The following is a 25,290-nucleotide window of genomic DNA, read 5'->3' on the forward strand; positions in this document are numbered from 1 at the left end:
CCCAGGGAACACATGTTAGGAAAAAAATGTTAGCCTGAATGCAATGTAAGTCTGCTAAACCAGGGAACACATGTTAGGTAATTTAATTTAATTTAATTTAATTTAATTTAATTTAATTTAATTTAATTTAATTTAATTTAATTTAATTTAAATAAAAACACAACATAGAGCTGAAAGGAGCTGTGGTTATTTTTGACGAGGCTCATAATATTGTAAGTGTTTCGATTGTTGTTTGAGACATCATAGCTGTTCTATATTTTTGTTTGTTTTATATTCTATCTACTGTTTGTGTTTGCGGTCGGAGCGCGTCTTCTCAACAGCTGGACAAACAGTGAATAAAAAACGCTCTGCTTCGCCTAGCCTAAGTGTCGGTTACGCTCAATAAAAAAACACACATGGCCTGTTCTCAAGTTTAATTTTTTTGAACAGTTGTTTGAAATGGATTGAATCATTATTTAAAATAATCTTGGAGATTTTTGAATTGCCTAAATCATAAATGCAGCCGGGTTGAAGCCTTCAGTGATGTTTTTCTTTTGTTATGGCAGCTTTCCCCTCTGCAAATATATTTGTTAGAGAATGTTGCACTCCTTTTGCTATTTGTTATTCTGCACGAAACTTCATGCCAATAAATAAGAAATATTGCTGGCTTGTGCGTTTCCAGCACTCTCTGTATGTTCGTCCGTTATTTGACGTTGAAAAAGGAAACGTCTTTTTTTAGACATGGAAAATTCTATTTTACAATCGATTCAATGAACACTTATGTCTTAAAAATCGAAAATGATTTTTTCACAAAAGTGACAGCCCTAGTCTTAAAAATCGAAAATGACTTTTTCACAAAAGTGACAGCCCTAGTAATGATATTCACAGCTTTATTTTTATTTTAAATAACTCCATTATTTTTATCCTTTGTTATTTCACAAGATTAAAACTGGATATCACCACAATTGCAAAAATAAAACGTAGGTTACACTTCAAAAATGGAAATGTATATATTTTATTACCAAATTGAATTTATGTAGTTATTTGGAATACTTTTTTTCAGTAATGAAAAGCATTTTTGCTGAGAACTTAATAATCTTACAGAAATTTTGATGGATCTGGGATCTTCCATTAATGGTTTTGAGATGCCAGCAAATAATCAAGGAATCACTAAACCCGGCAGGTGAGTGGAGCCTCACTGAACCGGCGATCTGATTCAGTTTAGTGCTGGGAATGAGTATTAGTGACCTTGATATATTGACTACAAAATCACCAATTTTAGATGCACAACAGCTAAACTGAACTGGTCATTTTCTTTCTCTTCCTCTTTTGAAGCTTCATATATGAGCTTTTTCAAACGGCTAATGTAAACTTTGAGAATAAAACATCTATAGTGGAAGCCATGGAGCAGATTACAGGATATATAGCAGGGAGTGAGTATTACTCAACTGATCCTCCAATATAATCTCACTTTCTGTTTATTGGTTCAACATTGACCCATATATGTGTTTTTTTTTTTTTTTTTTTTTTTTTTTTTTTTTTTTTTTGCAGGGCCTGGTGTCTTTCTGAACACCAGCGGACTACAGAAAGTAGCAGATATTATCCAGGTAAGAAGTGTAGACCGTGTTAAAAAGATAAGTGGACAATTTTCTGTATGTTTAATGTTTTTGTCCTGAATAAGTTGGTGTTTGGGGCTAAACCTACAGAGGACAGCAAGACATCACAGATGGGAAACGGCATGAAGGAATTTAAGGTTTGCTCCGACTGATTTTCACATTCATGGAGTTTTCTTTGTTAAATATCTGCAGACATCAGGTTTTAGTTGGAGTGAGTGATAATGTGATGTTGCAAATTTTATAATGAAAAGGAAATCAATTAAAAGGGTACATTTTAAGATGTAAAGACATTTATAATGCAGACCTGCCAACATGTATGCATTTTTCGTACTCTGCACGCATTTTGACCATAGACTGTAAAAAAATATGGACGTAGTGTCCGTGACGTCATCCATAGACTCCTCAATAGCGGTTTTGAAGCTCAAAGTGTGCAGAGCAGGCCGTCGCCATCTTGGCAGCGCGTCACCGCGCGACTCTCCCGGAAAATCGAAAATGGGCAAAAAGGCAGGAGCTGGTTGATGAAGCCACGCCCACCTTGCGCGATGTCAGCAGCGGCAATCCACCTGTCACTCAAGTGGCCATGCCCTTAATTATGCAGAACTTTAAGGCTTAATATAATTTAAACGGATGAGTTATAAAAAAATTCATCCCCCTTCACAGTTGTCACAAAGGGCAAAATTAGCAATATAGGCCAAAATCATTTTTTGAACCAGGCTGTAAACATGTTTTTTTCTGCTGTAAAGTTGGGCATTTTAACATTGGGAGTCTATGGGACTGACTCCCTTTTGCAGCCAGCCTCAAGCGGCCAGTCGATGAATTGCAGTTTTAGTCACTTCCTTATTGGCTTCACGAGAGAGAGCGCTCGGTTGCCGCTCGATTTTGACCCATAAGTACGCTTGTACGATTCGCTGCTCTCTAGGTACGCGTCTCGCATTTTTTGTTGCGTTTTGTTGCGTCTCGCATTTCGCCGATTTCAGTTTCTATGCTTGGGAAGAGACATGAGAGAGATATCTATAGAAAGCTTGATATGTCTACTTTTAAACTAAACAAGTGCCGCCGAAAACAAATATTCTGTGATAAAGTAATCCATATGAAAACAACGCGATGTCCGTTTTTTTTTTCTCGTTTCATTTTATTTTTTTTTTTTGTAACCACGCCCCCGCGCTGAACGCGCTATTCAGATTCTAATGTTAAATAAAGTTTTTATTTTTATTTTACTGTTTGCTTCGTGATGAGAGGAATAAGATATAATTCACCCCAAAATGTGATTTGGTTGAGTATTTGAGATTTGGATTTCCTCAGAAAAAAGAATGAAGCACTTTATTCAGCAGAGTAAAGGCGCGGTCACACTGGACATTAAACGTGCAAAATTATTTCGGACGCCGCTGCGAATATGGGCGGGAGCAAGATAAAACGGTCTCTCCTCAATTATCACAACATGGATTAATATGTGCTTGTACTGTGTCTTTTGCGACAGCGTCGAAAGCGTCTTATTATATTGTACTCTCTGTATCTCTCTCTATATAAATATATACACCCTAAGCAATAAAAAATTATAAAACGTCCTCATTCAAATGTATCATCTGTTCCGGCTGACACTACAAACCATGCAGATTCTTTTTTATTTTATTTTTTATAATCTTTTAAATATGTATTATATAAAATAGGACGCTGCGCTACAGCTAAAGTTATATAGCGCTTCCTTCATTTTTGAATTTCTGTACAGAGGTCACGCAGTGACGTATCGATCTTCTACTGGTCCCACATCTTCACGTGATGCGAATTTGCAGGTCAGAGTTCACCAAACTTGAACTTTGGAACGCAGCGAAATGCGAAATTTTTCGCATAAGCTTGCGTTTCCGGTCTGACGCATTCGCATGCGTATGAATGGAAGTCAGTGGAGAGAAAAGTGCAGTGTGACCGCCCCATAAGTCTCTTATTATTTATTTATATACGTGTACTAGTTTTCACATAACGTGTGAACATTTTACTAGTTAGACTTTTTCCAAACTATAATTCCTGACTAAATGTATAATCAAGTGAAACATTATGAAGTTTCAATGACAATATACAATACTATACCATTCAAAAGCTTGATGTAAATAATATAAATGTAACAAGTAAATGTAACTGTAACAAATGTAACAAACAATGCTGTTCTTTCAATTTATTCCCCGAAAAAAACCTGAAAAAAAAAAAAAATTCTCTGCTCTTTTCAACATTAATAATAATCTATTAATATGACTACAGAGATGTTTAGTTCTCTGGTGACAAGAAAAGTCATGATTGCCTCCAAAGGCAGCATTTGTTACTGTTGTGGAAATTCTAATTCAATAACAATTTGTACAGTCGTGGCCAAAAGTTTTGAGAATTACATAAATATTAGTTTTCAAAAAGTTTGCTGCTAAACTGCTTTTAGATCTTTGTTTCAGTTGTTTCTGTGATGTACTGAAATATAATTACAAGCACTTCATACGTTTCAAGCAAAGAGTCAGTATTTGCAGTGTTGGCCCTTCTTTTTCAGGACCTCTGCAATTCGACTGGGCATGCTCTCAATCAACTTCTGGGCCAAATCCTGACTGATAGCAACCCATTCTTTCATAATAACTTCTTGGAGTTTGTCAGAATTAGTGGGTTTTTGTTTGTCCACCCGCCTCTTGAGGATTGACCACAAGTTCTCAATGGGATTAAGATCTGGGGAGTTTCCAGGCAATGGACCCAAAATTTCAACATTCTGGTCCCCGAGCCACTTAGTTATCACTTTTGCCTTATGGCACGGTGCTCCATCGTGCTGGAAAATGCATTGTTCTTCATCAAACTGTTGTTGGGTTGTTGGAAGAAGTTTGCTGTTGGAGGGTGTTTTGGTACCATTCTTTATTCATGGCTGTGTTTTTGGGCAGAATTGTGAGTGAGCCCACTCCCTTGGATGAGAAGCAACCTCCACACATGAATGGTGTCAGGATGCTTTACTGTTGGCATGACACAGGACTGATGGTAGCGCTCACCTTTTCTTCTCCGGACAAGCCTTTTTCCAGATGCCCCAAACAATCGAAAGGGGCTTCATCGGAGAATATGACTTTGCCCCAGTCCTCAGCAGTCCATTCACTATACTTTCTTCAGAAGATCAATCTGTCCCTGATGTTTTTTTGGAGAGAAGTGGCTTCTTTGCTGCCCTTCTTGACACCAGGCCATCTTCCATAAGTCTTCGCCTCACTGTGCGTGCAGATGCGCTCACACCTGCCTGCTGCCATTTCTGAGCAAACTCTGCACTGGTGGCACTCCGATCCCGCAGCTGAATCCTCTTTAGGAGACGATCCTGGCGCTTGCTGGACTTTCTTGGACGCCCTGAAGCCTTCTTTACAAGAATTGAAACCTCTTTCCTTGAAGTTCTTGATGAACCTATAAGTTGTTTTATTTAGGTGCCTGTGAAGCCATTTTTTATGCACCGCAATGATGGCTGCACGCGTTTCTTTTGCAGGTCACCATGGTTAACAATGGAAGAACATGATTTCAAGCATCACCCTCCTTTTAACATGTCAAGTCTGCCATTCTAAGCCAATCAGCCTGACATAATGATCTCCAGCCTTGTGCTCGTCAACATTCTCACAAGATGCCATTCACAAGATGATTAACTGAAATGATCTCAGCAGGTCCTTTAATGACAGCAATGAAATGCAGTGGAAAGGTTTTTTTGGGATTAAGTTAATTTTCATGGCAAAGAAGGACTATGCAATTCATCTGATCACTCTTCATAACATTCTGGAGTATATGCAAATTGCTATTATAAAAACTTAAGCAGCAACTTGTCCAATTTCCAATATTTATGTAATTCTCAAAACTTTTGGCCACGACTGTAGAGACTGAGAATGAAAAACCAAACAGACTTTTGTCTTTGTATTGCTTTAATTCTCTGCAGAGAATGATCTGGTTTACACACAGCTTCCGAGTCTGTATGCATAGAGATAACACACAGACTTACAGCCCACTTTTTATAGAATGTAAAAAGATACATTGAAGGACAGACTAGGACCTTTGAGCCAATCATGTTGCTCAGTGCACAATCACATCATAACACATGCACATCTCATGTACATCTCATAGTAGATGCCTGGTTACTCTCAAAAACTGCCCATCCCTGGTACACAGTTTCCCCTTAAATATTGTCATTCAACCTAAAGCAGTTATGTGCACAAGTTACATAAAATAACTTAATGTCCCTATGGACTATATATACTAACTTATTCATTGTATGTTTAAAAAGATACTTAAATGAGATTAATGCAATCAATGCCAAATTAACAAAACTAAACATTTCCATAACACTCCTCCCTTTTGATCATTATTGATCACTTATACTGATTAAATGTAGATACATTTGTGAGCACATTACCCTTATAGTTTACATCAATCATGTAAATTCAAGATTTAAAACACCATTACTCTCATAAGGGTGAAAAAAAGCATTTGCATTGTTTTTTTATGGAACATAGTCATTCCTAACATATAAGCAAGAGAAGATATTCAAAGAGAAGAAACTTTCTTAACTTTCCTTCCGGTTGCATCATCTCATAACACGGACAATGACCTGCTTTAGACCCGCTTTATTCTACAGCATGTCATGCTTACAACTCTTCTTCTGTAGAGCTGCTGCAGGTGTCAGATTTTAGCATCTCATTGTCTTCATCATTTACATCAGAAGCACTCACATATACAAGTCATTGTACATTAACATCTGATGAACTACTAAAGATTTCATGATTGAATTTACAGCTTTTCTAATCATTCCCACTACACAAGGCCACATACACAGCAAATATAAATTCATGGCCAGTGCTGAGATGGCAATTAACCAAATGTATTCTTCTTTTTGTCATAAACCCTTAAACCAATTCCATTCCCAATCATCATTGGCATTTACTTCTCTAGCTGTTAACCTGTGAATTGAATTAGTCATGTTTTTGAATACAGTTCCCACAAGCACAAACACATCTCTGCCAGGAGATGCAGAGAGCTGGTCCAGGACAAATCTTGCAGTGCAGTCGGCCTCAGTCCTCGTGGTTCCTTCTTGATGCCTTCCATCATCAGCTTAGTAGTGTTCATGAAACTCATCAGTTCATACCTTGCGATTTCAACATAAATTTGAAGAAGGCTGACACCAATTGCCGGAATTACAGCATGGAAGAACTTCTCAGCTCCATTCCACAGCCTGTGTTCCCTCTTGTCGAGTTGGTCATGTAGTTTCGCTGCAGTGGTCGGATGGTATGTTTCCTAACAGCTCAAGTCCCTCGCTGTCATCCGTTGGCCCAAACTGACCTCAGATCACCCGCACACAGTGATGTTGCTGCGTGTTCAGCTCCCATACACCACTGTATGCTTGTTCACCTAAGTCAACCAGACGTCCCCCTTGGCACGGGGCAGCTGGTCAATCACTTTACTGAGCTGTAGCCCTCTGGTGGCACTCGAACGTTCCTGCAGTGACTTTCATGTAGCCACGTAGCTCCCTCTGCCACTTTAACCTCGGTGTTATCAGCAAGACCTGACATCATGCAAGACTCCTTCCGCTGGCTTGGGCAGAGCATCCTTGACCTGCTAAGATATCTGACAGAGAACAAGAGACAACTTTCTGCTACACTTCAGCATGTCATCTTCACACAAGGCTATAGAGGACAGTGGTTGTGGTTCCAGTCCTACTCCACTGAAAGTTGGCCTGCCAAACAAAATATCAAATGTACTCAAGTTAGACTGTTCTTTTTGTCATTCTCATATACATTAACACAATGGGGAGTGCTTTTACCCAAGACAATCCTGCTTGCTCACAACACTTCATTAATTTGTTCTTTTATGTCACACCTGACTGATATTTTCATTTGCAAAAGGTGTGCTATTATCACTCATACATTATTATCAATTTGCTGATTTGGAAGTGGGTGTGCTGTTTGTGGCATCATTTGCCCTCTGTCCACTTTGCTCGTGGAACACATCATACATGATTGACAATACCTGTCTACAAAGGAAGTGAATCCCTTTGTGAACCAATATTAATTCAGCAAATCAAACATTCCCCCTTTACTCGTGATCTAGGCCATGTACAAGTTATGCATAGTGTGGGAAAAAGTGTTTTGGCAGACAAGGTCTGTCTTCAGTACTCGGCCTGTTTTCAGTTTGCACTCTGCCTTCACCCATTGTTTCTTGTCCTCTGCTGTGGCAATAGCTGTAAGATAATCAGAAGGGAGTGTGAATTAATCATTGTTAAATGTTACACAGGTAAAAGAAGGTTCTGTTCTCATAGCTGTGTCCTTCGCCGTGGTATCAGCTTACTTGTTACCTAAAATCACAAAACCATAACTTTTGGAATGTGTGACGCATTTGCAGATAGCAACTAACTTTGGTAGCAAAATTGCTTCAAACAATGCTGCTATTATCATGGTTTAAATCAGGCTTACCATCACACTTTAGAAATTTCCTGTGTTTCCACAATGCCCCAAAATCATAACAAACCCCAAAAGAATAACAATAATTTGTGTAAATGGTAACTGTTTGTCCATCAGCAATTTTGCAAGCCTCCGTCAATGCTACTAACTCAGTCGCTTGCGCAGAGCAATGCGCATGGAGCGCTCCAGATCTTATTGTTGCATATGCAGTGGTTGCAGCTTAACTTGCTCTGTTTTTGCCAATTATTTGGGTCTCTAGATGCTAAACCATCAATGAATAGAATTAAGTCAGCAATTTCTAAGGGGGTTTCTTTTAAATCTGGTCTTGGTGTACAGACCTGTTCAAGTGTGGCAACACAGTCATGTTCTTTCCCCATCCTGCTTTGTAGGGAGCAATGTAGCTGGATTTAACACTGTGCATCTTTTAATTGTGATGTTTGGCATTTCTAATAGAATTGCATTGTACCTGAGCCACCTGGCCATTGACAAATGCGATGTTTTCTGTTCCAACAGGATCAGAGACACTGTGTGTGGCAATAGCAAAGTCACATCAGAGTACCCCACAATTTCCATTGAAGCTAAAATAGCTTTTTCTGCAGATGCAACAGCTCTCAGGCATTTTTGGCATGCCTGCCGCTACCGGATCGAGCTTACTCAAAAAATAGGCCACAGGTCTCCCCCATGATCCTGTAACAGAACAGAAGTCAGAAACCCATTCTCTCATCAACAGTTTGTACAAAATTTCTTTCTGGGTCTGGGAGTCCCAGTGTTGGTGATGTTTGTAGCAATAATATATTCTCAAATGCACTCTCTGCTTCTGGAATCCAGGTCAGTTTGTCATGGGGTTGCAAGCCCTTCCCATGAGCCAAAGCGCTCAGGGGCGATTATTTGATAACATAATTTGGAATGAACGTTCGACAATACGAACACATGCTCAAAAATGACATTAGTTGCTTTTTCATGATAAGCTTTAGAATCTTTTGAATTGTCTCTTTTATTTTCTCAGATTAAGATTTGCCATTTTTAGTGGTGATGACCTAAAAATGTCACCTCCCTTTTTACAAACTGCAGTTTTGACAAACTGGCTCATGACCCTCAGCAGCCAAAAGTTCTTAAAGTTTTACAGTGTCCTGTTTGTATGTTTCTTCATCTTTTTAACAGGGGAAATAGGTGTACGCACAGGAGAATTTTCACAGAGCTCAATTACCCCAGCTGCTCTTAATGATTCAGAAACTGGTGTTCACAGAGTCAGTAATCAGACTTTGGAGTGACTTGAGCTGGTTCCCAATTTTTAACCAGCCCCAAGTCAAATTTAGATAAAGCCCAAAGTGTTTTAGGGAATTCTTTGAACACTGGGTGAGTCTCTACTTCCTCTTTCTGAGAGAAAGGTTGTTGTCATCCTGTCATCAATCACACAGACTGTACGTACAGCTTTAACAGCAGTCCCGTGCAAACACATTCGGTATGCAGACAGTGTTGGATTGTATTCAACCTTTTCCTCTGCTGTCTCCACCCAATTCACATGAAAAATACACATTTTTACAAATAAACCAATGTCTTTCCTATGGTCATTGTTCTTTTTGGACAATGAAACATGTGGAAGAGAATCAAACAACATTTGCTGTTCATTTCTCAAATCAACAGCAACAGCGCATCTATTTTATGTCTCGATTAACCATTTCAGGTCTGTTGTTTCTATACATGAAACCATTTTTGTTCTAAAATTGAATGTTTTTCCCCCAATTATATATGTGCTGAGCAATGTAAATCAGGAGAATGGCATAATTCAGAACTAGGTGAAACTGTCTTTTGCAGCCTTGACAAGCTTTTCACATAATTCATCATCTTTCAGTTTACACTGGTAAATATACAACTGCCATTGTTGGATTTTGGCTAAATTTTGAATTTGGAACTGGGACCACTTCCCAGTTTCACATTAAATCTATTTCTTACAAATTTTGAAAGGCAGTTTTCTGACAGTAGTAAGCAATGCTTAAAGTACATGCAATTCTAATCTTTACACCTCACCTCAATGGTACGGAGAAATTTTCTCTGACCGTATAACCAGATGCAGTAGTAGACCAAACTAAATTTCCACTTAATTTTGGAATGTATCTATTTCATCCTTTCTAATTACTGAGTTGCCAGCCCTTTCAACTCTATTAAGCCATAATCTATGTGGCATTTGTTTATAAGCTAATTTATGTGCCTATGTTCTTGTCGAGAGAAGATTGATCATTTTCTAATCTTCCAATGTGATCATGTATCAGAGCAAGCATTTTCTTCATTGCTAAGAGCGGAAATATGAGCAAGCGTATTTTCTTCGTTGCAGTGAGCAGAAACATAAGCAAGCATACTTTTCTTCATTGCAGTGAGCTTTAGAGAAAGTGTGTGTGTTTTCAGACTTATCTGTTTGTGCTGCGTGGCCTTGGTGGACTTTTGCTCCCGACTCCCCACTTATTCTTCAACTTCTGCTGTGAAAGTCTCTGTTGTCAGTCTGCCTCAGCTTTCTCTGGTCCAGCCACCGTTTGGTTGATCAAATGTGCACAGTGAAATTTTCCAATGTCCCCTCTCCCTGCAGTAAAAGCAAACATCTGGATCAGTCTGAGCCAGTCTTTGTCCTCTGCTCTTCTGCGTGATTTTGGTGGTGTTCACTCTGACTGGAAAGTCAGTCTTGATCCGTTGACACAGTGTTTCCACTGCTTGACGATCTGCTTTGTTTTGCCTCTTTCAAGTCTTTCTCGTTCCATGGTTGAGACCATCACAGTTCTATTCAGCCCGCCTCTTGAGTCATGGGGAAAGCTCTGACATGCTCTCCTTTTCCTCCAGTTTCTCTTCTCGTTCAGGCTGTTCGGCTGCAGTGTCACTCTCTCATGAGCTTTAGATCTGGTGCTGACTCCGGCCATGGAGTATTTCATCATACCGATGACATTGCTGGTTGCAGAGCAGACGGTTTGGAAGATGCTGATGCTGTCAAAGTTGTGCTTGTCTTTCGTCGGGCGTCAAGGACTGTGGTGCAGATGCAGTTGCTCTGTAGGATGGAGGCAGCTGTGGTGGTTGAATCTGGTGCTGCTGTGGCATTTCTCGATAGGGGTGAAACCAGGAGTCCAGATCAAAGTCCACTTTGGCACACCACCGTTCTCTAAGGGGATAAAAGAGAAGAATTCTGAAACAGTATGATCAGTTCTTTTGTCAGCATTTTCTACAGAACTGTAATTTCTCAGTTCTTTCCTAAATGGCACTGATATTTATTTCTCAGCGTTCTGCTGCTTCACGCCTGTGCTTTAAAAAGTAAAATAAAAATTCCTATGTTTCTGAAACTTGTCTTTTTGCTTGTTTTTTCACTTTTTATATTCTCTTAATTTGTTTTCACATTTTTCCAAGCTCTCTTTTATTTTCTTAAGGGCTGTTATGCTAAAGGTACCTTTTATTTTTTGGAAAACCATCATTCTCAACCCAGGGTATGACTTAAACCATTTTTATTTCCCATATTTCTATTTCATGTCATTGTAAATTGAACTATCCAAATCATCAAGATCGATCTTAGATATGACATTCCCAGACCCCATATTCACAATCCAAGACTTTCTGGAACGCGTCCACTTTTCCTCACACTTAGTCATCACTACAGTGTGGCTTCGCGCTTACTTGCCGAAGTCTTGCCTTGTCACCCCCTGTCTTGCTTCCTTGCAAGACGGTCCTGGTTATTCTTAGACCTCTGGTCCTGTTTGCTTGCATGCGTATTTTTTTTTAACTTAGTTGTGTTGTTTGGTTTATTGGTGTTGCGGGGTTGGTTGTTTTTGGAGAGTTGGGTGTTTTAGTACAGTATATTATTTTGACAATTTAAAAAACCAATTTGTAAATTTTAAGGTTATTGGAATTTCAAAATCAGTCTCACCGTTTGTAGCACGCGTTTTCTAATCCTTTGAGAAACCAGCAGTGAAGGTCCACAAGCCCTCAGACGTCAGTCCCCCCTTACCTGAAACCTTTTTGGGGTTTAGGGCTAAACCCTTTGTGGGTTTAGGGTGATCAGCCAACTAACGTCCTCAGGTCCTGGACGATCAACAGTGGAATCCCGTCACTCGTTGCCATGTTTGTTGTGGAAATTCTAATTCAATAACAATTTGTAGAGACTGGAGAAGGAAAAACCATACAGAGTTTTGTCTTTGTATTGCTTTAATTCTCTGCAGAGAATGATCTGGTTTACACTAAGCTTCCGAGTCTGTATGCATAAAGATAACACACAGACTTACAGGACACTTTTTATAGAATGTAAAAAGATACATTGAAGGACAGACTAGGACCTTTGAGCCAATCATGTTGCTCAGTGCACAATCACATCATAACACATGCACATCTCATGCACATCTCATAGTAGATGCCTGGTTACTCTCAAAAACTGCCCATCTCTGGTACACAGTTTCCCCTTAAAGGTGCCATATGCAAAAATTGAGGTAAAAATATCCAAAAAATGACCTACACGCATTAAAAGAATGAGAAGAAATAAGGACGATGATGTCATTAAAAAAATGTCAAGTTATAGTGCTGCAGAGATATCAACCTTAATTAGCATTAGCATTACTAGTGGCGTGAAAGCGTGTGAAAAGAGTCAATTGCGTGTGTCTCACAGTGAATGCTTGAGAGTTGGCAGCTCCGGTTACGTTGGTTGGCGCTAGCTTGGTCAACATCAGCTGTCTGATGTTGACCAATGATGTTGACAGAATGTTGTCTGTCAAATTAATTTAATTCAAATAATGTGTATATACGTCTCAAAATGTAATATGAACAAAACGAATAGGAACATATTCACTGGTAAAGGTGAAGGGGAGTAGCTTGAAGATGTCATGTTTCAAAATCACTTGACATCACCCAACGTTCCTCTGGAGGCAAAACGACCTCTTATGGGCCTTTCACACAGGACGCGGTCTGCGCGGCGCTTGCCGCTGGGTTCAGCGTTGCCCTTCAGATACAACGCGATTTGCGCTGTGCTGCGCTATGGCGTAGGCGGAGTTTTAAAAACTTTTAGCGGGAGCTCTTTCATAGTCTGTGGTTCCTCCTTTCGGTCGGCAGCAAACATGTATCTGTCCAGTTGTAAGAATAGCGCTAGTCCTGCTGATGAGAATTAAGAGAGAAGCAAGGAAGAAGAGGCTGTGGGTACGACCTCAAACTTGTATCGTACAGCTCAGGAAATTCTGACACACAGACAGTACTAGCCGTTCATCCATTTTGATTTCCGTGCTTGTTTGGATCCCCCGATTCTATTGGTCGCGCTGGTAATCGTCACAGAGCGCAGCGGCAAAAGTTGAACTATTTTGAACTTTGACCATGGCGTGCGCATACCGCGTCCTGTGTGAAAGGCCCATTAGGCTTCGGCTATGGCTGTAGGGTTGTTGTGAAGGTAGGGGCGGAGCATAGAGACTATGCCGTTTCTCGTTTGTTACTCTAGAGTACACCAATTCACTTTATTGAGGCATACTGCCCCCATCTGGTATGGAATGTGGAGTATGACTTGATTTTTTTGCCAGACATGACAGATGGCACCTTTAAATGTTGTCATTCAACCTAAAGCAGTTATGTGCACAAGTTACATAAAATAACTTAATGTCCCTATGGACTATATATACTAACTTATTCATTGTATGTTTAAAAAGATACTTAAATGAGATTAATGAAATCAATGCCAAATTAACAAAACTAAAAATTTCCATAACATTACAAAGAGACTTTCACTGATGCACTACTTAAAAAAAGCCAAATCTGCAACTTTTAACAACTTAATGCAAAAGTTTAAACACTATGCGTGGAAAATTATTAAAAAAAAATTTGATATTGATAACTGCTGGTTTTGCACATTTATTTAATGTTTTGATTTATTTATTTAGAAAGAATTTCTTTCAGTTTACTTTTATATGTTATGGAGTAACTAATAAATCTTAATTGGTGAAAGGATATTATGTGTATAATATGTTTTATAGTGTTAGGTATCTCATAGTTTTCTCAAAGGTGTGTGTGCAACGGTGGAGCATACATTGGCGGTGGGCTGTCAGGTTCTCGCGTGCGTTTGGGGGGGGTTGTAGTACTCATAAAATTTCTTCAAGGTTGGCAGGTATGATAATGTTACAAAATATTTTTTATTCAAATAAATGCAATCAAAATCAAAGAATCCTGAAAAAGGATTTCCATCCACATATTATTATAATAACTGTAAACATTGATCATAAATCATCATGTTTTCATGATTTCAGAAGGATCATGTGACACTGAAGACTGGAGTAATGATGCTGAAAATTCAGCTTTGATCACAGGAATAATTACTGGATTAATGTCTGTTTAAAATAAACGCATTGAAATGTGCTTTTCTACTGTGTTTTTTGATCAAATAAATGCAGCCTTGTTGAACAAAATACTTTTTTCAAATTAAAAAAATCTTACTGACCCTAAACTTGTGCATGTTGTAGTGTATGTCAGACGATAGTTCCTTTAATACTCGTCTGTCATCCACCCCGCCCCACTTGCTTCTGAATAACAAATTTGTGTCTGAAATCAGGTCCACATTCATCCAGTCACCAACAACTTCAAGACTAAACTGCAGACTGATTTATGTGCGTCCTCTTCTACAAAAAAACAAGGTTTGAGACTCTTATTCAACACTTTGCTACACCTCATGTGTTTTGCTATTCATTGCTATTGACTGGAGCACACATTCTGGGTGTTTTTATGTAATTTTTCAGTCATGGAGAATCTGAAATGTATTCCCCTGGTTTCACAGTCAAGGCTTAAGCCTAATCCCAGACTATAATGCATGTTTGAGCTGTTTTAACTGAAAGCAACTTGTCAGTGCTGTTGTTTTTGTCTCAAAATGCACATGCACCATATTATATTTAATTATATTTAATTATAATATATTAAATATTTAATTTAATTTAATCAATCAGTAATACTATTGATCAGCCTTACCAAATGTGGATGTTTTTTCCACTAGAAACAAACCTTGTTTTGTTATTTTCAGTTAATACTGTGAAGCTGCTTTGATACAATCTGTTTTGTGAAAAGCGCTATACAAATATACTGGACTTGATTTGACCAATTAGTTTTTTTTTTGTTTTTTTTTATGGCGCGTTTATGAATGCCTTACTGTAAATGTCTTGAAAAAACTAAGACCTAATCATGGCTTAATCTGAGCCCTGTCTGCAAACCCAGGCTATAATGTGTATTATTGCTTCAATATTACATGTTTTGGTCACCTTGGTGGTGCACATGAAAACCCCTTCCACAGTGAAATGCTGAAAAAAAATTGATATTGCTCGTCAAACTTGTATGCCAAAGCTAGGAAAGATTGAAATGGTGTGTGTATATTTTATAGGGAATGTGCTGAGTTACTGGTGTTTTTCTCCGGGGTTTCAGCATGCAGGAGCTGCTCGGACAGGGAGTACGCAGCATCATTCTGACCAGTGGAACTCTCTCGCCGCTCTCATCCTTCACCTGTGAAATGAAAATGTTCGTGCTCTTCTCTTCTAGCTGTCCCTGCCGAGGTTTATGAGTTGATGCAGGTAGGATACTAATTCTCTGCTGATTTTCTGCAGTCCTTTCCCTGTATCCTTGGAGAATCTTCATGTCATCCAGCCTGATCAGATTTCCGTCAGTATCATTGAAAAAGGTCCGGACGGCGTGAAGTTGAGCACAGCCTTTGACATGAGGTGAGTGTTTCAAGTAGTGTAGTGTATCAAGGGCTGTTTAGTCACATCAACACCCTCTGTTTTATACTGTCATTTATTATTCACCCACTTTCTATTTCAAACCCAGGTGCTATTATTTTGATCTGAGAAATGTAATTTATATTTGACCATAGGCTGTCAAGGTCCAAAAAGTACCATAGAAGAAGTTTATATCAGTGGTTCTCTACTGCTTTGGCCATGGGATCCACGTTCTCCCATGGTCATTAAACCCGTGACCCAATTTTTGTAAGAATTTTACATAAAAGAAATTCCATCAGACTTTACTTAACCTGCACATTAATTTTAAGGATATGACTAATACTGATGAATAAAAAGTAGCCTATAAGGTAAGGCTGTTTAATAGCAGTTTTAAAATAGTTTTTGTTAAAGGGTTATTTCACCCCAAATTTTAAATTATGTCATTGCTCACCCCTCATGTCATTGCAAACCTGGAAGGCTTTCGTTCATTCTTGGAACACATGAAGTGAACACAAATGATCTTAATGAAAAACGTTCATAAAGAGATCGTAAAACTAATCCATATGAATTAAGTGTTTAAGTTCAAATTTTCTGAGGAGATTTGATCGTTTTATATGATGAACAGATTGAATTAGTATTTTATTCACATATAAACATTGATCAACAGAACATAAACAGAACCTCAACTGAACCTGCTTGACGTGCAAGAACAAACCTCATTGGTTCTAGTAGAAGCTCAAACGTGCTGCGTAACACATGAGAATGAACCTCATTGGTTCTTGCGTCAAATGAACATGCTCAAGCTTCTGTTTACCATATCTGATGTGTGATGAATGTTTATATGTGAATTAAAGCCAATATGCAATCTGTTCATCAAATTAAGCTATTGAGTCTCTTCAGAAAATCTGGCCACTCAATTAATATGGATTAGCTTCACGATCTCTTTATGGACTTTTTAAAGCGTCAAAGTGGAAGTTGTTTAGACTTGTCAATGGATGGACATAAATCTCTCAAAAAAGATCTCATTTGTGTTCTGAAGATGAACAAAACTCTTATGGCTTTAGAACGACATGAGGGTGAGTAATGATAGAATGTTCAGTTTTGGGGGAACCATCCCTTAAATACAATAAAGTTAGTAAGTTGGTGTGAGCCACCACAGTCATTTAACAATATACACAATGACACAAAGTAGAAAATAAAGTGGCATTTTGGGGTTACAGAAACAACAGTTACCATAATAAAAATACAAAAATAGCATAAACTAGCCTAAACTGTTAATGAAATGGAAAACTGCTCCTGGTTAATAGAATGAACATCATAGCTGCATGCAAATCCTTCCCAGCTAACACAAGTACCAGTTACGGAATTTACTGGTACTTTTTGGTAATTTTTGTGCTTTATTTATAACCAAGTGATGAATAGTGTGTGCCACCGCAGTGCACCCTAAGAGTGCAGTGTAATGGCTGACAGGACAGGAAAGTAATTTTTTTCTGAGGTTTAAAACAAGTCAGAAAAATGGCTGTGACATACAGTAGCCTGACAACAGATACTGAAGCAGGACAACAAGTTTTTCTCAGACACGCTTTATTTAAACTGCGTCTGACAGAAGAGTCATCAGCTTTTATGCACGTCTTCCAAATTAGTCTTGCAACAGAAAAACTAAATTACATTTCTTGTTGTTTATTTGACTGCACATCCCCACAACCTACTTTATATGACTCGGGAAAGATTAAATGTGAGCCGTTAGGAGGCTTGTAAACTGCTCTTTTGTTTTTGAAGGTTTGTTCCTGAAAACATGTCATCTATGGGAAACACTCTTGGTAAGACTAGCACAGCAGCTGATCTTAAACTCTTATCAAGAATGATCTGATGATCAGCATGATGATATTCATATGATTGGGTTTGCAGTCAATCTGACACGGCTGGTCCCTCATGGACTGCTGGTGTTCTTCCCCTCGTATCCGGTGATGGATAAGACTCTGGAGTTCTGGAGGGTAAGTGTGTTCGGTCTGACCGTGTTAAAGATATACAGTATGTTGCTGGCGCTGACTGACCAGTTCAAATTGGAGATGATCAGTTTAAGTGACAAGTTGTGATTTTGATTCAGACTGATTTCGAGAAAAAAAAAATCATGATGATTTATTGAACAGAACTAAAACAATGATTTGTTTAAAAGTTAGACAGCATGTTTCTTACTCTTGCTAGGTTTTTAAAATGAATGAAATACTTTTTATTTTCTTTTTTTAAGTTTCTTTGTAAATTTCTGTACCTTGTTCATCTTTTGCCAACTTTAGAATTTCATTTACTATGCACCAATCCTCTTCACTCTCTCAGGCTAGTGGACATGCAGGTTGCATTGACAAAGTGAAGCCCATGTTTTGTTGAAACCGAGGGGTAAAGGCACTTTTACTGAGGTAACCACTCAGTATGATTTGATATACAGTAGATACTAACAAAATGCTAGCATAGCTTGATGTGCACAAGCCCTCAGTCAGTTCTGCTCTAAAATTGGATTCTCTTGCAGGTGATTGATGGCTATTATGCCAAGCTGAAAGACCCAAACTCCAGTAGGAAGAGGAAGCTTCTTCGCTGTATGTAGAGGAAAGGTGAGACTATACATATTTGATGCAATAAAATTACTTTTATGAACCGACACCAGTAATATCAACACATTTCTTGTTTTCCATCTTTCCCCAAGGCAAGCGAAGGGTTGGATTTTGCTGACACGTACTGTCGAGGTGTTGTTGTCACTGGACTCCCCTTTCCCCCGATGATGGACCCGAGGGTGGTGCTTAAAATGCAGTATCTGGACGAGATGTGCAAAAATAACATTAGTGGAGTGAAGGTACCTGCTCTTCAAAATGCTCAACTGTGTTTCTTTTATGGAATGCAGATATTGTACCCATGTACCATTTTATGTTTCTGTTTTTATCCTTGTTTGCAAATAAAAGTTGTGGGTAGTAAATGCAAATAAATCCATAAATCACAAAATCTTAAAATCTTTTTTCAAAAGCAATGGTTTTATCAAATATGATATAATAGAAAGGAAGTCTCTTATCAGATAATACCTTTTAATAGATATTGTACTTTGATATTGATACTGTGGTACAACTCCCCAATAAATAGTGATTTTTATGTATTAATAATTCATTGAAAAAACAAAAGAAAATATAACATGATCTTCAAATATTTTTACTAATATTTTATTAAATAAATATTCTTATTAGTATTATTATTATTTTTTATTTTTTTTGATGATCTTAATGATGACTAAGATCATGATGTAAAGGTTCTTATGGTCTGTGTTGTTGTTCAGTATCTGTCCGGGCAGGAGTGGTACAGACAGCAGGCCTATCGAGCTGTGAATCAAGCCATTGGCAGAGTGATCCGTCACAGAGAAGACTACGGAGCCATCTTCCTCTGTGATCACAGGTCAGCGCTAATTACTAGAACGGCAATTCCCAATTTGACTGGAGAGCATGCACTCCAATATTGATGTTCTGGAATTGTAATCCAGGTTCAGTGGCACCGAAGCCTGTAATCAGCTTCCTCCTTGGGTGAGGCCATATGTTAAAATTTATGATAACTTCGGTACCATGGTCCGTGATGTGGTTCATTTCTTTCGGACGGCGCAGAAAACAGTATGTTTTTTTCTTGTTCATCTACCCTAAAAATCTGCAAGGCCCTTTTAACACTAATAGGAGCTGACATGCACATTTATTGGTTGATTTGTTTATCAGAGACCAGTTCCTGTTAGGAAAGGAAAAGCAGAGAGCAGTGAGAAGCAGGCAGACACCAGGCCGCTCAACAGAGGCTCCGGCTGTCCTCATAAGAGTGTCTGGCTCAGTGACACATCTCGAAAGGCCAAACAAGTAGACTCCCACGTCCCCAGCCTAAAAAGGAAAAAATTAGGTGAGATCACCTCCATTTAACTTTTTTTTTCCTGTATTTTTTAATGAGATCTTGGGTGAATGTGATTTTCATTAAGACATACTAAGTCTTGGAAATTTATGTTGCCATTTATTCCCTAATTACTTTTATACATTAATCAATATAAAAGTCAAGTAATTAAGCAATAAGTTATAATTTGGTCTCATTCTGAGATTGTTGAACCTAGCTGAACAAATGAAACATTAACATAAGATAATGCTTGGAGCCTATTCTATCATTTAACGGAAACAGAGCCCTCCGATTTGATCGTTCATAATTTGTTTTGACGCATTAATTTTGAACTTATTGAACTAAGTCAGCAAAAGTGATTGTGTTGTTTTAGAGTCAGAAGAGCAGTCTGGAAGTGATGGGGATGCCCAAATGTTCATTCAATATGAGATGGACATTGACAGAAAACCAGTTAGCCTGCTGGACGTCCCTGATGACACAACCAACAAAGTGAGGGAAGACACCATGGTTGGGGAAGAAAGGGTAAGACAAGAATTACATTGCGAAAGAGATTTTCTTAGGCCCTGTTTACAGCTGGTGCGTTTTGGTCGATCGGATCACAAGTGGATGAGGCTAAATACAGGTCTAAATGGGGTCTAAAACTTTTGACCTTGTCCACTTTCAAACACTTTTTTTCCGAACCAGTGTTACTTTCTCTCTGCTGTTTATCATCTAATGAGATGTAATATATAATGTCAGAGCTGCTCTTTTCCTAATGATGCTAATGTATACTGCCATGGTCCAAAAAAAAGTATAAAAAAGTAGTTCCATGCAAAGTTTGCTTCATTTTCCAGATCTTCTGAATTCAAGATAGCTTACTGTGAGAAACACTTGTATAGGCACAAGACATCACATTTCTCTGAGGATTTTTTGCTGAATAAATGAGATGTATAAAACATTGTCTCATAAATCATGATCAGGGACACTTTTGATCTGTTACTCAAATCTTTCTGCTTTCTTCAGATAAGCTCATTGTGCAGGTCTGTAAGATTTATCACATGCTGTAACATAACTATGTGGCTAATTTTCCCTTTATCTCATTTGTCTGTAACCCTGGAGGCGAGTCACTTCTCTTCTCATTCCCTCCAGCATGACAAACGTCTGGATCGTTAATCAAGAGTTGGGAAGCGGAAAATTAAAGTGGTTCAACACAGGTAAGGCATCCTGACTGAAGTTTTGTGAGCTGTGTGATTTTTAGTTCCATTTGTGTATGTAGAACTCAATATGCTGTCAATAACATGACTATACAGCAACTGGATTATTTTAACAGATATTCATATTAAAAATGCATATTATTTTACAATATCAGAATGTACTATAAATATCTGTCTATATCTATCATCTATCTATCTAATATATATATATATATATATATATATATATATATATATATATATATATATATATATATATATATATATATATATATATATACAAACAATCTATTATTATCATTTAAAGTATTTTATTCATGTGATAGCAAAAATAAATATTCAGCATCATTACTCCAGTCTTCAGAATGATTCATTAATAAAAAAAAATAAAACATAATAATAATAATCCCCTTTGATTGATAGTGCTTACCTTCTAATTTAGTTAGATTATCACAATAAATGGATTTGGACATTAAAAGGAACGGGCCATGTTTATTGAAGTAAATGTATTCTGTCTTCTGCTTTTTCAGAAAACAATGAATTCATGTACTGAAAAAACAGGCAATGCTTTCATTGTGGAGCTGAGACGATGCCTGAGTCATGAGAACTTAAAGATCATCATGGAGGCGTTACAGTGGTACAAGACAACCGATGACCTGAGTAACTTTCTAGTTAATGTGGTTGAACCGCTCGTTCGAGACACACACGGATTGCTCAGAGGTGCGAAATCTCATCATATCCTTATTATTTTCCGCGTGTTCTCTCTGTACTTATGATTCTTTACAGCCTTTAACCACTGCCTACAATGGGCTGGATTGTTCACTGGAAACCGAAAGTAACTCACTCCCGCTAAACATTTACTCTTTGAATTATTACACCCGGGAGGGAACAATACAAGTTGACACCATTATGACTAAAAGTTTGCTAAAAAGTATTATCTACTAAAGCAAGGTGCTATTTGACTCTGGTCAAGCGTAACCATAGCAGAATGGTGGGAGTGGCCTTAGATGGCAACATGCCTAGTGCATTATGGGTGTTGAAGGTTTCCTACCTATTTGGCTAAAGGGAAGACAACAGAATTTTTTATTTTGTTAATCTAGTAGTATCTAGTTTTATCTTTTATCTTAATTAGCACCGATTAAAAAAAAAAAAAAAATTCCTTTTTTTTCTACTGCATAGTACAACTTATAATAATATATCTACTAACATACTTTTAAATACCTTCAATTATATTTAATTGTGACTGTATAAAAAAAAAGGCAGTTAAAGGCAGGGTAGGCAGGTTTTTTTTTTTCTAAAAAAAAACTTTTTTCCCAAATTTGTTTAAACTGTCTTTATATACCAATACATAATTAAAATGTTAGTACTCTGAAAAGGAGAGTATAAAAATCGTGTGTCTGTAGTCCTCTCGGGGCTGCAATTAAACACAGCTACTAAATATGATTGGCTGGGCGACTGTCCCTCTCTCTCGCTACCATGGCTACCACCCCTGCTGCTACAGGAGCTGCCCACATGCGCGCACCCACAAGAGGGGAAGAGGCACGCAAGCTAGGAAGAAAGTAACTAAAAATAGAGCTAAATAGTTTATAATTGTTAATTATAACTTGCAATTATAATATAATAATTCTACAGAATTTTTTTTTTTTTTTTTTTACATATAAAATGTTCAAGCAATATGCAAACTATCAAGTAAGACATTTATACATTTTTCGAAATACATAACATTTCAAAGAATCTTTACAGAAAGACATACTGTTGTGTCTATATGGTCAAAAACATCACTGTTTTAATAGTTGGTGCTAAATGCTTTAGTCTTCATACATACAGCAAGCAAGCCAAAGGGCAACAGTGGGAAATAGTGGGAAATTTGTGAGATGTCTGTAATGTGGTGATAATTGAGTTTGGATTAACCAGACTAACCAAAAACACAGAGGACCAGTTCTCGTATATTCAGTCTAAACATTTGGTACAATGTCAATGGTAGTTAACAGTGTTACTGCATTGATTCAGCTGTAAGATTCAAAGCTGTAACATTGTTTTCTCCTGTGGCCCAGGTGATGCAGGCAGTGTTAGTGTGACTAGTGTTTTAGCACATCTGATCTCTTCTGGAAGCTGATTCCAACTGCGGGCAGCATAGTAACTAAAGGGGGACTCCCCTTGTTTTGTGTGAACCCTTGGTATTTCTAACTGACTCGATCCTAGTAATCTGAGTGGTCTGTTTATATTCAGTGAGCATATCTAAAATATATATAGCGGTCCTAGGTCATTTAGTGACTTATATATGAGTAAAAGTACTTTAAAATCAATCCTAAATGTAACTGGAAGCCAGTGTAAGGACCTGAGGACTGGTGTGATATGCTCAGATTTTCTGGTTCTCGTCAGAATTCTGGCAGCAGCGTTCTGGATGAGCTGCAGCTGTCTAATGGTTTTTTTGGAAAGGCCAGTGAGGAGCCCATAACAATAGTCCACCCTGCTGGTGATAAAGGCATGAACTAGGTAAAACATCTAATTCTTGCAATGTTTTTAAAGTATAGTATACTGATTTAGTTACTACTTTGACATAAAAACTCAAACTAAGGTCTGTCTCCAGAGTCACACCAAGATTCCCGACTTGATTTTTAGTTGTTTGTCCCCTAGAGCCAAGGTATGCATTCACCTTGAAAACTTGCAATAATTCAAAAATTATATATATATATATATATATATATATATATTTTTTTTTTTTTTTTTTTTTTTTTTTTTTTATTACTAATTCTATTTCTGTTATCCCACAATCTTCTGAATTTGTGGGGTAAACGGGTTGTAGTCATCACAACTGAATTATTATTATTTTATAACTGAAAAAATATCAGGCACTTAAAACAGCTACTGCCTTGGTCCTACGCGGACCTGATTTCAAAATTGAATGGGAGTGATTTTAATGCTACCTGCACTCCCATTCATTTTGGCGTCACTTTGACAGCGAACAACTTTACATCTGAGGCGTTTAAAAATTGGATAATGACTGCGTCATAACCTGCGACTCTCTGTCGCACAGTAGAGAAATTACTGTATGGACAGGAGGAGAAGCTCGCAGACAATCTTTTACTGTCTATGAGGCGATCGGGGGGACACGGAGGCATAAAGTCAATTGAGATAATTAATCAGAATACTTCTAATTGACTTCTAATTGTCTCCGTTGATTCCAATGGGGTCACTGTGTCCATTTCTTTTACCGTCTATGGATTTTGCGAGGGGACTCGACTTCTCATCACACCGGAAGTAAGAATTCAACACAATTTCTCCATTGAAAGTTGGGGTATAAGCAGACAATGTCTAATATGGTGAGAAGTTTCACTCTCACTACACTTCCGGCTTCAGAACTGGTTGCAGTTCCACTCTGATTCCATATGAGGGCGCTCACAGGATAAGTGCAGAATGAATGGAGGTCAATGGCGGTATACCCCTCAAAATCCACTTTTCTCAGGATATAATTTTTTGTCTAGTAATTTTAATGTTGTATTTGAAAGGAGATGCAAAGAAATTACACATTGCTGGATGTTAGATTTTTTAGAGTCACTTAATTTGCTTTAAAAAGTCTTTCAAAATGTCAGTGACGTCATACACATCTTACGACCAGAGATACTGCTTTACAGCAATCCTTCAGTCACTTTGGTGCTTTCAGAGAATGTCTATGGGGCTTTCCAGAGCCGTTGGGTAACTCCTAAAAAACCCATTCAGTCTGTGGAAGGTGATTCAGTGAAGTAGTTAAAATAGAAACAAAACAATTTTTATGTAGCAATCGAGTAAGGGAAGAGTCCCCCTCCCAACAACACGTATTGTTACGCTGTTTGGTAGCCCATGCAACCTGGCCGATTTTGGACATTAGCCAACTTGGCATTTGGCCAGCTTTCCCTCCCACGTGAACCACAGTAAATTCAGGTAGGCTTTGATAATTAACACAGTCCACATGGGTTACCTTTTTTCGTCCTTGGGAAATGAGAAATAGGACAACCCTTGCCCACTATTAGAACAATTTATCATTGCACACCTGCAAGGCTTTTTTTTCCTTTTAAATTTTGTATTGATATTTAGCACTATTGAGCGTGAAATTTATTTTGTGCTTTTTTAAGGTGGCAATACTATACCATATGTATCCGGTATTTCTTAACACAAGAATAACACAACAAGTACTCAAATTCAATTTATTTCAGTGTAAATTTCACAGTACATACATTACAATAGGCAGATAACAGTAGCCTGGTAATACCAGACTCTGCTACTTCACTTTGCTTCGTAGACAGAGTCTGGAATGGCATAATAGAGAAGTGTTTTCTCTCTCGCTAGGCGCTTGTCTGAAGTTTAAAATCATTGGTTACCCGTAAGCCAATCAGATACGTTTAGTTATGACGTATGTTATGCGCCTGTACAGCCGCATCGAAGCACAGACATCATGCATCGAACTCAAATCTATGATTGAACTTCCACTGTAAAACTG

General features: G+C 38.0%; 2 protein-coding genes and 1 pseudogene across 4 annotated transcripts in view; all 3 read left to right on the top strand.

The window, feature by feature from the left end:
• The window catches only part of LOC109084760 (regulator of telomere elongation helicase 1-like), a 76,875-nt gene extending 59,348 nt beyond the window's left edge, over positions 1 to 17,527 (top strand). Inside the window, exons 6-14 of one of the 3 annotated variants that reach the window (XR_006159263.1) lie at positions 922 to 959; positions 1,084 to 1,162; positions 1,315 to 1,412; positions 1,531 to 1,586; positions 1,661 to 1,732; positions 14,574 to 14,655; positions 15,390 to 15,523; positions 15,610 to 15,723; positions 17,500 to 17,527. Coding sequence is in view for 1 of the 3 variants with exons in the window: in XM_042754149.1 (XP_042610083.1) it covers positions 922 to 959; positions 1,084 to 1,162; positions 1,315 to 1,412; positions 1,531 to 1,586; positions 1,661 to 1,732; positions 14,574 to 14,655; positions 15,431 to 15,474 (469 nt within the window). In the remaining 2 variants the exon portion in view is untranslated. Of the gene's footprint in view, positions 1 to 921; positions 960 to 1,083; positions 1,163 to 1,314; positions 1,413 to 1,530; positions 1,587 to 1,660; positions 1,733 to 14,573; positions 14,656 to 15,389; positions 15,524 to 15,609; positions 15,724 to 17,499 lie in introns of those variants that run through there. The other 2 variants (XM_042754149.1, XR_006159264.1) reach the window with 2 other exon arrangements.
• Positions 17,528 to 18,260: 733 nt separating this feature from the next.
• LOC109075428 lies at positions 18,261 to 20,817 on the top strand (annotated as a pseudogene).
• A 528-nt stretch (positions 20,818 to 21,345) lies between these two features.
• LOC109076631 (cytoplasmic polyadenylation element-binding protein 1-like) overlaps positions 21,346 to 25,290 on the top strand; it is a 78,950-nt gene continuing 75,005 nt past the window's right edge. Inside the window, exon 1 of the mRNA XM_042754145.1 lies at positions 21,346 to 21,535. Within this exon, the coding sequence (XP_042610079.1) occupies positions 21,350 to 21,535 (186 nt within the window). The 5' untranslated portion in view covers positions 21,346 to 21,349. The remainder of the gene's footprint in view (positions 21,536 to 25,290) is intronic.

Source organism: Cyprinus carpio, unplaced genomic scaffold (assembly GCF_018340385.1).
Source record: "Cyprinus carpio isolate SPL01 unplaced genomic scaffold, ASM1834038v1 S000006462, whole genome shotgun sequence".
In the NCBI taxonomy this organism is placed as follows: domain Eukaryota; kingdom Metazoa; phylum Chordata; class Actinopteri; order Cypriniformes; family Cyprinidae; genus Cyprinus; species Cyprinus carpio.